The sequence below is a fragment of the Mytilus trossulus genome, chromosome 12 (assembly GCF_036588685.1).
Source record: "Mytilus trossulus isolate FHL-02 chromosome 12, PNRI_Mtr1.1.1.hap1, whole genome shotgun sequence".
NCBI lineage: Eukaryota > Metazoa > Mollusca > Bivalvia > Mytilida > Mytilidae > Mytilus > Mytilus trossulus.
This window is the reverse complement of record NC_086384.1, coordinates 3,205,555-3,220,516: the sequence shown is the minus strand read 5'-3', so window position 1 is coordinate 3,220,516 and position 14,962 is coordinate 3,205,555. Positions and strand designations below refer to the sequence as shown.

At 31.5% G+C, this 14,962-nt stretch overlaps 1 protein-coding gene across 2 annotated transcripts; it reads right to left on the bottom strand.

The window, feature by feature from the left end:
• Positions 1 to 1,242: 1,242 nt before the first annotated feature.
• Positions 1,243 to 6,469, bottom strand: LOC134693780 (short-chain collagen C4-like). Of its 2 annotated transcripts, none has more exons than XM_063554689.1 (4): positions 6,335 to 6,469; positions 3,505 to 3,937; positions 3,004 to 3,081; positions 1,243 to 1,984 (listed from the first exon to the last, which is right to left on the bottom strand). In XM_063554689.1, exons 2-4 carry the CDS (start codon positions 3,911 to 3,913, stop codon positions 1,503 to 1,505), a joined length of 969 nt encoding a protein of 322 aa, XP_063410759.1. In that variant the 5' UTR covers positions 3,914 to 3,937; positions 6,335 to 6,469; the 3' UTR covers positions 1,243 to 1,502. The 2 variants fall into 2 exon arrangements, with proteins under 2 accessions (XP_063410759.1, XP_063410758.1); XM_063554688.1 differs by lacking the exon at positions 6,335 to 6,469 and adding an exon at positions 4,448 to 4,601.
• Positions 6,470 to 14,962: the final 8,493 nt, after the last annotated feature.

Below are 14,962 nucleotides of genomic sequence, written 5' to 3'. Positions count from 1 at the left end.
ACAAATATAATTTAACATTTTACATAGTACACGTGGCCATCTTACAAATTTCAAAGTCAGGTTAACAACTTCACGTTTTGGTTATCATTATAGTTAGGTTCCATCAAGATTGGTCTATTCATCAATATCGATGGAACCTTACAATGTTATTAATTATGGGTTATAAAACTATAAAATTTAAGTTTTACTTTGGAGTCCCTTTTTGACGATATTAAAAAAGTTGAAATTTTCCTCCTTTATAAGTCATTGTATGTCTGTTGTCGGAATGAAAAATGTTTGATGCATAAGCAAGAACGGGTCTCTTATATAATAACAATCTTAAAATTTCTGCATTTTCTTGATTTTGCTGGACGTTTACAAATGTTCAGCACAATATACATGATATATGCCACGCTCTTATATCTTTTTTGGGCTATTGAAATAATACAATTCTTTTTAGAATGAAATATCATAAATGCGTGTCCAGTATCTTATCCAAGTCAATGTCAGACATACAGTTTCATTAAATAATCCAATGTATTTCATGTATCAGAATTGCATACTATAAAATTGAGAATGGAAATGGGGAATGTGTCAAAGAGACAACAACCCGACCATATCGTCCAGTTTCTCCTACGCACTGAATACCACACCCCGGTATGTATTGTTTTATTTGAATAACATATTGGTTAAACTAAAGTTTTGATCCTGAGAGAAAAAACAGTTAAACAAGATCTGGTTCAAGAAAGTGGAATAAAAATGAACTCTTTGTCCTACTGAACTTACCCTTACAAACTCTTATTTAACGTGTATAAAATCAAGAAGCTGTTGTCCAGTAGAAGAACTTGTGAAATGTATGCTCTAAACAAATACAGCTCATTCAACATATTGGAAAGGTATTAACAAACAATAGATAGTTATGGGAAAGACCGAAAAATAATCACTCAAATCAACGCACTAAATGTGTCAAGTACTATTGAGAAAAGTTTGAAATGTTTGCTGCTTTAACAAACACAACTAAAACAGACGTATGGACGAACGGACTGATAGACGAACTGCCAATGTTAATGCAATAAAACTTAATTCGAAATACGGTTTTCAGCACTAAACATTGTTCAAGAAAGACAATGATGATGCAATGCTATTTTTAATAACATTTTGCATACAGGAAAATGCGAAACCAAGTTGAAGTTTTTTAATATCATTTTTATGTTGGTAAGAATTGTGTTTCGTTTGTTTTAATTAAAATCAAAATGCATTAAAGACAGTTATATAATTATTTAATAATTAGTTAAACGCACAAAAAGCTTCATGGATACAACTACATATTTCTTTCATTTATATAAAAAAATAAAATAATCTAAACCGTATCAAAAGCTAAGAACAGAGTACTAACAAATTATGTTCATTAATTTGATCAAAGCATGTTAAAATAGTAACTATATATGTTTTTTTATAGTTCTGACGTACTCTAAATATGTGATACATGTTGACTACCGACACGGGGCGTGAGATCCGTTTATTTACTTCGAGCAGACGACACATGTTAGTTCTCTACCACCAACATAAGGTGGGCACTTCAAACTTCCACACACACCTTCAACCAAATACACATTTCCTTGGTCGTTATCAGCCTTATTACCGTCAACGGCATCTAAATTCTCATCCACGCAAATATATTCCGAAGGTTGACGATCACCCGCAATGGCCTGGGACATCAAATATCCAGTATACTCATTGGTCCATCCAGTGGGACATGTGACTTTTCCAGGCACCATTAAGGACGTTGATCTTTCTGTTATCAGACATACTGAGCATGGCATTTCTTTATCATGGAACGAGGTGGAATAGACTGAGTTGTCTTTTATCTGATATTCAACACCAAATAAACGTCCTATCCAAGCTGATTTACTATCCGAATAGCTACGCCATTCGGGGTCTTTCGGAAGGCACAAGAAATTAGCTCCACCTCCTTTTTCGTATTTAGCGTTACCTGCTGCATATCCTGATAAAAAATAGATATGTGGAAATTAATCAAAATCTTAAAACATTATGAGTTAAAAGAAGTGATCTGTTTTTAAGTATATAATATAAGACCTTTCTAACATTTTAAGCGATTTTGTACCCTTGACGAATTATACGTAAAACTCGTTATAGGGATTCTTTATTTTGACATATTTATATAATCGTCGTGGAATTTCTATGGCGTTTCTCCCTACTGTTAGCCTATTAAGGAGAATAACCCTGTGTGACTTTTGGACGTACGATAGGTAAAAATATAATACCACTAGATGGAAGGAGATATCTAAAAAAAATCCTAAATATAGGCTTGTCAGTTGAAAGAATATCCCTAAAACAAATACAAAAATGTTCCAACTCCTTTGCATAATTTAAGCAAAATATTTGTATAACGTTATGAATAAGAATTAATCCGTATTGTTGGATGACCGAAGATAGAAATGAGACACAAGTGACAATGTTAGATGAACAAAGTCAAGTTAAAAACCAAGCAGTAATTATAGATGAATAATATGAATAACAAAAATGTGTACCCAGTACACGGATGCCTCACTCGCACTTTCATTTTCTATGTTCAGTGGACCCTGAAATTGGGGTTGGCATTAAAATTAGAAAGATCATATCATAAGGAACATGTATACTAAGTTTCATGTTGATTGGACTTCAACTTCATCAAAAACTACCTCGACCAAAAACTTTAACCTGAAGCGGGACAGACGAACGAACGAACGGACGGACGGGCGAACAGACGGATGGCCGGACGAATAGACGGACGGACGGACGGATAAACAGACGCACATACCAGAAAACATAATGCCCCTTCTGCTATGGTAGGTTGGGCATAAAAATCAAGCGGTAATGAAAGATAAATAAAGATATGAATAAAAATCAAATGGTAATGTTAGATAAACAAAGTGTTGAATAAGAATACAATGGTAACGTTAAATGAACAAAGACTCATATCGGGTGTGATATCACATGAGTAATAAAGATTAATTTACCAACCTTCATACACAAGACCGGCAGTTGATGGACATGATGTTTTACCCCATCTGGTGTATGTATTTCCTGATCCAGATTTACCTAGAAATAAACATCGTTCATTATAAATAGCAAATCAAACCTATCCAACTGCATCAATTAATAAAGAAGGGTAAAATCATATCAAATCAAATGTTGAGATCGGTTTTACTTGATTTGTTGGGTTCGTGTTGCTAGTCTTAAGTTTTTATATGTTTTTATTTGTGTTTTTTTGCCTCTTTGTGCCATTATGTTGCCAATTTCTTTTCAATTTACGAGTTAGAATGTCCTTTGGGTATATTTTGCTTCTATTTTTTCAAGCATGTACATTATTCAAATTATCTGCTTTAAATACATGTACTATCAAAACGCATTGTCGATTATCAAAGTTATTATTTTAAAGCGTCTTCAAAACTTAAACGAAGAAAAGGCCATATGTATGTCCCCCAACGCTGTTTATGCCTTATAATTATGTGTAAATCATACCTTGTCCGCCGTCAACTCTTTCATATAATTCATCGAGAGCAGTTTGAATCTGTGTAAATCTGTGATCAATGTTATTATTTTGTCTCTCTTGTTCTTTCTTGAATTCGTCTAAGACTCCGAGTTGATATTTGATGTTATTAATCTGGTCCTTTATATCTCCCCCTGAACTGGTATCCCCTGTTGGTTTATTGTTATCTATCGCCTCATAAACCTCATTCAATGCATCTTGGATTGCTTTGATAAGCGCGGCGTTCTGTGTATCTTTTTGTAGCTGTTTATCAAGATAATCTGGCGCCCACGTGGGTTCTCTACCTTTGTTGACAAGGTTTCTGAGATAGTCTGTCCACCAGTCACACTGACACGACCCAATATATAGGAACAGTAAAACAAGGAATGTGATTTTCGCCATTCTGTCAAGGTTTATGTCTTATACCTTAAAGAATAAATGAAAGTATTAGAATTTTTGGATACTGATCCGTGGTGCAAAAAGACATTTGTTAAATACAAAAGCTGTTGGACTGATTAAGTCTGAACCTTTCTTTGATTCTATCTTGTTATATAAAATTAAGTTTAACCAGAAGTCTATATAAGTCTATTACATTACTAGAAGTAATGGACTTCTGGTTTAACTGAATGATGATTTTTAAATGTACACACAATTGTAAAATGAATACAAATATATCAAGATACACTGTCCAATCTTTATTATGGTGTTCTACATCCTAATAATCAATAAATTTGCTTTTATCAACCTTCAAAACAGTTTGCCACCACCTGCAAATCCTAATAAACCAAGATAATTGCATCCTTTTAAATTCTTACTCCTTCTATAAACTATATGAAAGATAATTCTCACAGCACTTTGTATATGTTTTCAAATTAAACTTTTTTCAATATTCCAACATTACAATCTGTATAATTATTTTCATTTTAATCCACTTACCTTTTTATGTCACTGCATCCGTAATCTTACACCGTTATAAAACACCACTAGGATGCATTTATTACTTATACTTTGTGTACCAACCTCAAATATTCTGTTTTATTAACGATCATCCTGTTGACATCCCGGTGCACTCATGAGAACAATGTTATCACTTACTATACAGGCAATCTTATATTGATCAGTTTCCGAACGATCATGTTTAAAAGATAACTAACTACAAGTAATGCCTTTCATTGTTACAATATAGTACATTAAACAAATATAGTAAAACTTGAGGACCTTTGTGTTTATACTATTTCATTGACATGATTAATAAAGGCAAATGTAGTATACCGCTGTTCAAAATTCATAAATTGATTAAGAAAAAAACAAATCCGGGTTACAAACTGAAACTGAGGGAGCACATCAAAACTAAGAGGATAACTACGACACAACAGAACCACACCATTAAAATGTAACACACACAGAAACGAACTGTAATATAACAATGGCCATGTTCCTGACTTGGTACAGGACAATTTAAGAAAATACACTATTGACTTCTATTCAGTTTTACTAAATCTTTTGAGAACACAAAGGAGCAGTGAAACAAAGTTTAAAAATAACACATAAATGATGAGTAACAGAAAAAAATCGCCCGAAGTATGATGGATCCAGAAGAGTGTAATGTAGAGTCAGACATGTCTACCCTTCAAGAACAGATCGTTGTTGTTCAATTTAACACTTATTTAAATGAATTCTGGATGCGCAGTTGATTAGATTTCTTTTAAATGAAGCTGCTTTTTAAGAGAGGAAATGTTAAGCTACACAACCCTTAGCTTTAATTCATAGAACTCCAGGTAAAACCATATTTGATCTGCCATTAAGAAATTACAAGTACCAAGTCAGAAATATGACAGTTAGTATCAATTCGTTTGATCGATGTGTCTGAGCTTTTTAATGTTGCCATTTGCTAAGTGACATTTCCTCGGAGTTGGTATTTTCTTATTTTACTTGATGTGTATTTTTAGGTAATAAAAGCATCAATAATTTTACATAAAATATTGTTTACAGTTTAAACAATTTAGATGTTCTTTTAATGAAGTTTTGTAGAGGACCAAAAACCTCACAATGACATTCATGTAGACGTAGAATATGAAAAACGTCTACAATCTTTGACTAGAGTCAATTACTGGGTTCATATAAGCAACATCATGATTATTACAGTGCAGATATTAACTGTTAAACTTAATTAGGTGTTGAAATAAAAGAAAGGCAGAAAACAAACTTTGTAACTTTTGCATTTTTTTTTAATGTGCTTACCAAGCTTACTGTAGCGGTTTTGTCTGGTTTGTTGTTACAAAAATCTATCCTTTTTCCGTTTCAAAATACTCAAAGTCAAATCCTTCGGTGCATCCAGTAAAATATGTCAGCAATGCATAATAAATTTAAAAAAAAAGCATTCCGGAGATTCCTTTCGGTGGATCTTATCTAAACAAGCAATGCAAGAATCCGCGGTTTTTACGTTTTTAAGTTTCTGTGATTAGTTTATTAACAACGACTGGGTCAATGCCACTGCTGGTGGAGTTTAAATTCCCCCGATGGTATCATCAGCCCAGTAGTTAGCACTTTTGTGCTGACACGAATTATCATTGATATTGTCATATTTATAAAATAACTGTTTACAAAACGTTTGAATCTTTAAAATGCTTTTGTACCTCAGGAATAAATACAACATTTAGGATAAATATTTCTCTTTTGCAAAAAAGTCTTCATTTTTTATCTATTAAATCACCCTATGATACATATTTTCTGGTCGGTTATTTTTATCTATGAACTATGAAATGTTTTCAATTACTATTTATCATTTTCCTTACAAACATTTAATGATTTAACTGTACTTACAGTTTCACCTTAATTAATTCTTTCAACCAACGCTGACAAAGTAAACTGACTTAACATGCTGTGGTTTTTATATATCTTCCAAGTCAGTGATATGTAAATTACGCTGACTCTTTGATTCGCAGTTTAGATTAACCCTTTGACCATTTTCATGCAAATTTGTTCATGAAATACAACCTAAACCGCAGATTTTATTTATAGAAATGATTTCAATATTTTTTAAATTGCGATTTACCTGTGTTATATTTACAGTACTTTCTTATTGTTGCTATGCAAGTATTGATTCTATTACGATATGAATGTACTGCATCAATGTCTCTTCAAATTTAAGATTGAAAATAGGGGAAAATGCGGATTAGATAAAATGTCTACAGGACCAGCTATTTGTTAAACATCCTCTGCTTCGTAATCATCACTCTACATCAACCTTCAAGGTCATACTCGTTACAGCAAGGACAATGACAAAACCATTGGTATACATTGTAACAAATAGTAATTGGAGGTACAATGCTATGAATTACTTACGCCATATTTGCTTTTTGTCTACACATAAGAAGGACGAAAGATACCAGAGGTACAGTCTAGCTCATAGATTAACACTAAACTGACAAAGCAATGGCTAAAATAAAAAGACAAACAGAAATTTATAATAGTACAGAAGACACAACATAGAAAACAAAAGACTTAGCAACATAAACCCCACCAAAAACTGGGATTATCTAAGGTGATCCGGAAGGGTAAGCAGATCCTGCTCCACATGTGGCACCCGTTAGCCTCATCAGTGACGCTCATTGTCCTATACCAAGATCTAGAAGCAAAATAGGTGACGTCTATTGGGCAACCAATAATCATCTTTGCAATGGCAAGAATAATAACAAAACCAATGTCTTAGAATACTCCCGCGTCGTATCTAGTAACAAGTACATAAATGTATTTTGACAGGGACCATGACAAACCCGGCACTATACCCTACTCCAAAGTCGTATCTTGTAACAATTGTTCTGACCAGGGCATTGACAAAACACCACTATACCGTACTCATATGTCATAACATGTTGAATATAAAGGCTACAGTAGTATACCGCTGTTCGAAACTAATAAATTGATTGAGAAAAAAAAATAACTGTTATGGCAAGGTTAAATATAACATTAAAATGACAACATTAAATGACAGGACTACAGAACTACAATACAAATAAATGGGAGAACATGTAGGACAGAGAAACATACGGATATCAATAGTAGCTGACAAAAGGTACCAGGTTTAAAATTTAATACGCCAGACGTGCATCTCGTACATACAAGACCAAACAGTGAATCTCAGATTAAAAAAGTTCGAAAACAAGCACAAAGTTGAAGAGTACTGAGGACCAAAAGTTCCCAAAAATAGTGCCCAATACAGCTAGGGTTTTCTTCCTGGGATAAGAACGTCCTTAGTATTTAGAATAATTCATACTTTTGCAAACAGTAAATTTTATAAAATGACTATATCAAGTTAAGGATATGGCAGTTGTTTTCAATTCGTTTGATGTGTTTGAGCTCTTGATTTTGCCTTTTGATAATGGCCTTTCCTTTTTCAATTTTCCTTGCAATTCTTTTTTTTTTTTTTTTAACTTTTAAGAGGGCTTCAAATCATAGGTACGATCTATAATTGTTATTATTCTTCATTTCTCTCTGGGGGAAAAAACAGAGTTTTCTCTTCACCTAAAGAATGAAAGGAGAATATCTTGGTTTACAATACAAATATCTGGCGTCGGATCTAGACCATAGAAAACAAAACAACAATTTGTTAAAAAATTACTCATAAAGTTGTTTACAATCACAAAAATTGTAAACCGTATGACCGTAACCAAATCACCTGTAAAGTAAAAAGTGCTAATATTTCCTTATTATTGACACAAGAAATGTAACATAATACCAACGTGTTTGTTCTACAACCGCATAAAACGTTCCTTTAAAAGATCCGGATCTACTTCCCACGCTGAACTTTACATCAACAAAACAATTATCTTAAATTGCTAAATGTGCATAATTCCCACACAAAGCCACTTTTTTGGAATATTTAACCGACAAATATAGCATGAAAATAACATCTAAAAGTTATATGATGTAAAGGTAAAAACAAACATGAATCTTTATTTTGCTTTAATTATGTACACATTTTTACCTTAAAATATTTATGCAATTTATTCTATCATTTAATGAAAACATTTAGGGGCTCAATGTGTCAATAAGCAAGACAGAAGATAGAAGATACCTTGGTTGTTGGTTCAAATCAGAATTTATAAATAAGTAATAGCTGTAAGAATATAAATGCTAAATCAATCGTAAAATACCCAGATTTTGAAAAAAACACCTGTCCTACATATATGGCAAATATGTTTTGTCCACGCAGATAAAGGCCCAAACAACATCATGTTTTTGTGTAAATCATAATACATAAACTGCTTGATAAATTAAATAGACAATAGACAATATTTTATTCGCACAAACACATTTACATTAAATGGTTATGGCATACAAAATTAAAACAATAAACTAACAATAGTTAAATTGATTACAATTATATTAGAGTGACAGTGGTATTCACAGCAAAGAAGAAAAAGGCTATAAATATCAACAGTTAACACATTATTAATGTTCATGAACAATTGAAAAAAGAACACAAACAAAAATTAGGTTGGCATTGCATATTAAAAGAAATACAAGTTATACAGATGTTCTTAATAAAAGACAATCATTAATATACTTTATGGTGTTTTTTATAATGACTGGTAGACTGCTATTTAAAAGTACAGTCAAATGCTTAAGTGTTATAGTGGACTGCAATTTAATAAAATTGAAATTAAGATTTTTATTAATATTTTGTATATAGGTATCCCTTAATGATGTATAGCATGGACAGATTGAGAAGAAATGGTATTCATCCTCAGTTTCTTGTCTGTAAACAAGATTAAACGAATTAGATATTGACAATTGACTTGTAAAATCAGCAAATCCCTCACGACACTTATTAAGGAGAACAATCAAAGGTATGTTCAAGGCTGGAATTTCAATAAAACATGAAGAACTTCACCGTGTTGGATATCTTAATAACATAGGTATCATTTCAAACAACGTTAAATTTTCTGTGTCTCCGGTAAACCTCTTTCTAAATTATAAACACTAACGTAATCTACAAAGCCAAACTTTAAACTCATTGATAAACTACCTATTCTAGAGGCTGATTGGATCAGATGTGTATACTGAAAAATTTCATAGATATGTCAGAGAGCAAACATCTAAAGGCCTATCTTCTTACAAAAGTATCAAATCATTTGACTTTTCTTACACACTTCACAAATATCCCCCATTTCGAACTAAATGATAAATGAAAAGAAATGGTCATGCTTTGTTTCGTAAAAGAATAGCCAACGAAGATACCTGTATTTTGTCTAAATGCACACTTTGACGGAAATCACTCCGATTCAAACAAAAGTTTTCTGAAACTGACATTATTAATGACAACATATTTGTTATGTTTGATAATAATAATAATAATAATAATAATAATAATAATAATAATAATAATAATAATAATAATAATAATAATAATAATCATAACTAAGGTAACTCATTTAACATACAGATAATACTTGAAAAACATATTCACTATTAATGTTAAGAGGACATCATCTATATAGCGGCAAGTAAAGATGAAGGATATTGCTAGGTTCTTTTCGTCCTCCCCGGGACACATTTGTGTATAGTCAGTCTCATATGATTAAAGGAACAAGTAGACAAAAGGGGACCAACGTTGGCTCCAACGGGAATGCAACATGACTTCATAAAAATGTGTCCTGGGGAGGACAAAAAGAACCTAGCAGTATCTTTCATCTTTACTTGCCACTATATAGATGATTTCCTCTTAATATTGTGAATATGTTCAACGCATCTATCGCATATTACTTGAAATAAAAGATTCAACAAATACATTTAAGTCTGCCTCATAACTATAACTTGCACCTAAAAATTGATAAAGAGGGTTTAATAAGTTCAAAACTTTACACTCATTGAGATTATTATAACTTCCTAATAAAGAATTTTAAATTTTCCATCATATGTGGCATCATTCAAGCATTATGGAGCCTGCATATGGATCATACATCTCCGAGTTGATACGATATTAAAGGAATTGCATTTCATATCAAGCCGTTTTACTACTTATTAAAACATAAATTATCGCATTTAATATATCTCCTATGATTTATAAGATATCTCTTATAGTTTATAAGATCTTCTATAATATATAAGATCTCCTATAATTCATAAGATATTTCCTATAATTTATAAGATGTCTTATCAAGGAAATTATTTAAGATATCTGATAAACTAAATGATACATCTTATAAACTATATGAAGTATCATATAAACTATATGAAATATTCTATAAACTCTATGAGATATCTTATAAACTATATGAGATATCTTATAAATTATAGAAGATATCTTATAAAAAATGACTTACATAAATATCTTATATAATATATAAGATATCTTATATGATATAGCTTTTTAAGATATTTTATTTATATTATATAGGATATATCATATAGTTTACAAGATATACCCTATCATTATAAGATATATCATACAGTTTATTAGATATCTCATATAGTTTTTAAGATTTCTCATATAGTTTATAAGATGTCTTATATACTTAAAAATATCTCATAAAGTATGGACCTCTGACTGTATCTAGTTAACAGAGCGAGCGAAGTAAATAAGATTCGTATGAACGTGTGAATGATCGTGCATAACTTTGTGCAATTGTAACGCCTGAAAGAGCCCTGTGATTATTTAATAAAAAAATTGGAATTTGAATTTATAGAAGTCCATAAAAAGAATACAACTTTTAGAAAACTACTTTTTCAAGAATTATTATCGAGTTGATGGTATGCCACTGTCGAAATACAGACTACATAGCTAATAAGTCCCTCGGAATATTTGTAGTCCACCAACAATGATGTCGTTTTTTATGTTTTTACTAAGTTTGTTTTCTTGTTTTTTTTCCATTGGATTCTGATTAAACAAATTAAACAACTATTGTGACATTCACATAAAGATCATTAACGTGTATCATTTGAGATAATGCTGTAAGATAAAAACATATTATTTGTTTCTTAAGAGGGAAACTATTAAGAGGTTAGAAAGCTGTGGGCGAGAATTCCTCCCACACATGAAAATTTGTATTTATGACTTTTTCTATTAAAATACAAAACTGAATTCATGGAGTGCAGGTAGCCTTAAAATGTACTCTGAAGTAATTTGTCACATCATCAAAAATATCCGAAAACATTGCATTTGATATAAAACCGCATTGCATAGTTTTCTCTTCAATAATACCAATGATGTTATATGAGACACACACGTCTATGATAATACTTCTTTTTCTTTTATTTCTTTTATTCAGTTATTCAATTTTTCATGTTGTTTTTCTCTAATTTCAAAATAAATAACATTTTTTTCCCACTCAGTCTGTATTTTTCTTTGACTTTCCACTCTATTTAGCTTTAAAATCGTATCATTTTACTTGATTACATTCGTAAATGCGATTAGCTTTTGATTTTGCCAGTTAGTAGGGACTTCCCAGTTTGAATTTTACTTGCGGAGTTCTGAATTTATTTTTTTTAATTATTTTTTTTCATTGATATTGAGAATTTCAATATCATTATAATAAAACATAAAGGCTGGTAAAATGATTTTGAACGGAACATTTGTACTTTCACAACATTTGGTGTCATTTTATTCATCAACAACTTAGACCGTTTAAAAATACAAACGAGAAAAGTCCGTTGAAAGCTACATGAGAGAAAAGTAATTTTGTCGAGTTGGTTTCTGAATTATTAGCAAAAAATAAAAAATAACGACAATATATTCCGAAATGGCCAATTTTCATTTATGTGCGAACTTTTCAAAATATTTTATGCGGCAGTGGCTATTTAGCCGGCGCCGGCAAAAGATAAATATGGTATTTCAATGCCAGCTCTGATTAAAATATCCGCTAAATTAAAGCTGGCAAAATAGCAAATGTCTATAGTTATAGCTATTTTGCTGTCGTTGGCAATATATAGTGAAGTTGTTACTTCACCGGTCCTTTGTTGAGATTGAATTTTGATTTTTACTGAAAATGTTTCATATGAATTAATGATTAATTAATTACTCATGTACATGTAGTTATTAGATCGAGAGTATCCACTTGTAGCAATGAAATCATATCAAAACATGTTGCTGAAATTACATCTACTTCTAATGGGAAAGCGATGAGCTAGGTTGTTAGGTTTGACTCGTCTTTTTTGTGCTTCTCTGTTAAATACTTGTTTGTTTGTGTTGTGATTAAGATGCTTGTGGTACTTTTACGTCCGGTTCTTATTGTTTGAGATATTCTAGTATTTTTGTTTTTTTTCTTTTTTGCTGATGTGCTTTGTCTGTATGCCTTTTGGTGTTGTGATTTGTCTATATATCATGCCTTGTTATGTTTCTTTGCATTTTACATATATGATGTGGCTCTGTACTTATACATCCCGTCATTGTGTTATATTGTACTATGGCAAATTTGTGTATTCTTGTATTTAATTCTTGTTAATATGCTTGGTCTATATGCCATTTGTGCTTCTTTGTTATACATATTTATTTATTTTAGTGATTACGATTATAACACAATCATAGTGTTGACTGCTGTATATTTGACATTTTTACCTATTATGTATGTTTGTTTTGTTTACGCATCGTTGTCCATGTAATGGAATTTAATGCGACTGTCATACAAGTGAGAGATTTAGCTAGCTATAACACCAGGTTCAATCCACCATTTTCTACTCGTTTGATGTGTTTGAGTTTTTGATTTTGGTATATGATTAGGGACTTTCCGTTTTGAATTTTCCTCGAATCAGGTATTTTTGTGATTTTACTTTTTCTAGAGAAAAATGTCTTACTATTTCCTGTTAACAAAACTTAGAATTTTTCGAAAAACTAAGGATTTTCTTATTCCAGGCATATATTACCTTAGCCGTATTTGGCACAACTTTTTGGAAGTTTTGATCCTCAATTCTCTTTAACTTTGTACTTGTTTGGCTTTATAAATATTTCGATTTGAGCGTCACTGATGAGTCTTATGTAGACGAAACGCGCGTTTGGCGTACTAAATTATAATCCTGGTACTTTTGATAACTATTATCAGAGACATATAGTGCATATCTGGTTATCTGGCTTGGATGTGCCTTGGGTGCTGCTTTATAAAAATGAATTCCATTGTTTTTATCTTTTAAAAGCTCATCACAAAGTGAAACTCTTTTGATATTGTCGCTGTAAACTGAAACTATTTTATTTATGTATTAGTCCTTCCATTGGTCCGAACTATAAACGATTTCGGATCCTTTGTCAGAAACCTTAATCGGCGGCGATCCTCCAATTTAGGATGGCGATCCCAAAGAAAATAAAATAATTATATAAACTTAAAGATATACTTCACTCCATGGTAAAGTGCTCTAAGCTACAGTATATTAGAGATAACTTTCTACTTCTGATAAGCGAGGTATTGACAGAAAACCTAGAGGATCAGGATCATATTCAGGAATTAATGACCAGTGAGAAATATTTGTGTCAGTTAGTTATCGACTGCTCAAAGTTTAGCCTATCTATACTATTAAACGAGAAGACCTAAATTTGTGTGTCGCTTCTCTTCCTTCCACAATAAATTATTCATCATGCCTCTGTGTCCTATAGGTACCATGTATTGTTGCATTTGTCATCCATTCTTATGATTATTCAGTTTGGGTTATTTTGGGAGAAAAACGAAAAAAAACTGAGTCCGGATATCTTTCCGTCATTGGACGAAACTTTAAGTCAGACTAGACATCCGGTTTGTGTTTTTTCTGTACTTTGTACATACCAAAGACTATGAATAACGTGTATTTGCTATCTGCTATCATACCAAAGACTATGAATAACGTGTATTTGATATCTGCTATCATTTTCAAGTTTACTATCCACGGCGGTCACTGAGTTTATTAAATAGAGAGGGTCTATATAATATGCCAATGACCGCCGTGGATCGATTAGTAAATTGAGAGTTGATAGTAAAAAGCAAATACATTTTATTTATAGTAATGTATGTTCATAATATACAGATAAACGCTTACCGCATTATTGAAATCAATAGAAAAAAATTATAGGAGTTTTGGAGGAAAAAAATTAGGAGCCGGGCTAGAAAAACAATTGCCATGTCCCAAAGTACAAATAACTTTTGATACCTTTTCTGAAATTCTTCAGTCATAAAATCTTTTACAAAAATTCATCAGGTCACTAAGTATATTAAATAGAGAGGGTCTATATAATATTTCAATGACCGCCGTGGATTGATTAGATAACTGAGAATTGATAGTAAAAAGCAAACACACTTTATTTATAGTAATGTATGTTCATAACATACTAAACGTAATACTATGTTCATATTGAAATAAATAGAAAACAAAAAATTGGAAATTTGGGGGGAAAAGAAGAAGGGGTTGAAAAACAATTGTCCTGTCCCCAAGCACCTATAATAACTTTTATTACCTTTTCTGAAATTCTCATGTCATTATTTTTTTTTA

Coding starts and splice junctions, on each gene's coding strand:
- LOC134693780 (XM_063554689.1), bottom strand. CDS start 3,913: ATGGCGAAAATCACATTCCTTGTTTTACTGTTCCTATATATTGGGTCG. Junction 3,082..3,504: donor AAGAGTTGACGGCGGACAAG/GTATGATTTACA, acceptor GTTTATTTCTAG/GTAAATCTGGATCAGGAAAT. Junction 1,985..3,003: donor TGCCGGTCTTGTGTATGAAG/GTTGGTAAATTA, acceptor ATTTTTTATCAG/GATATGCAGCAGGTAACGCT.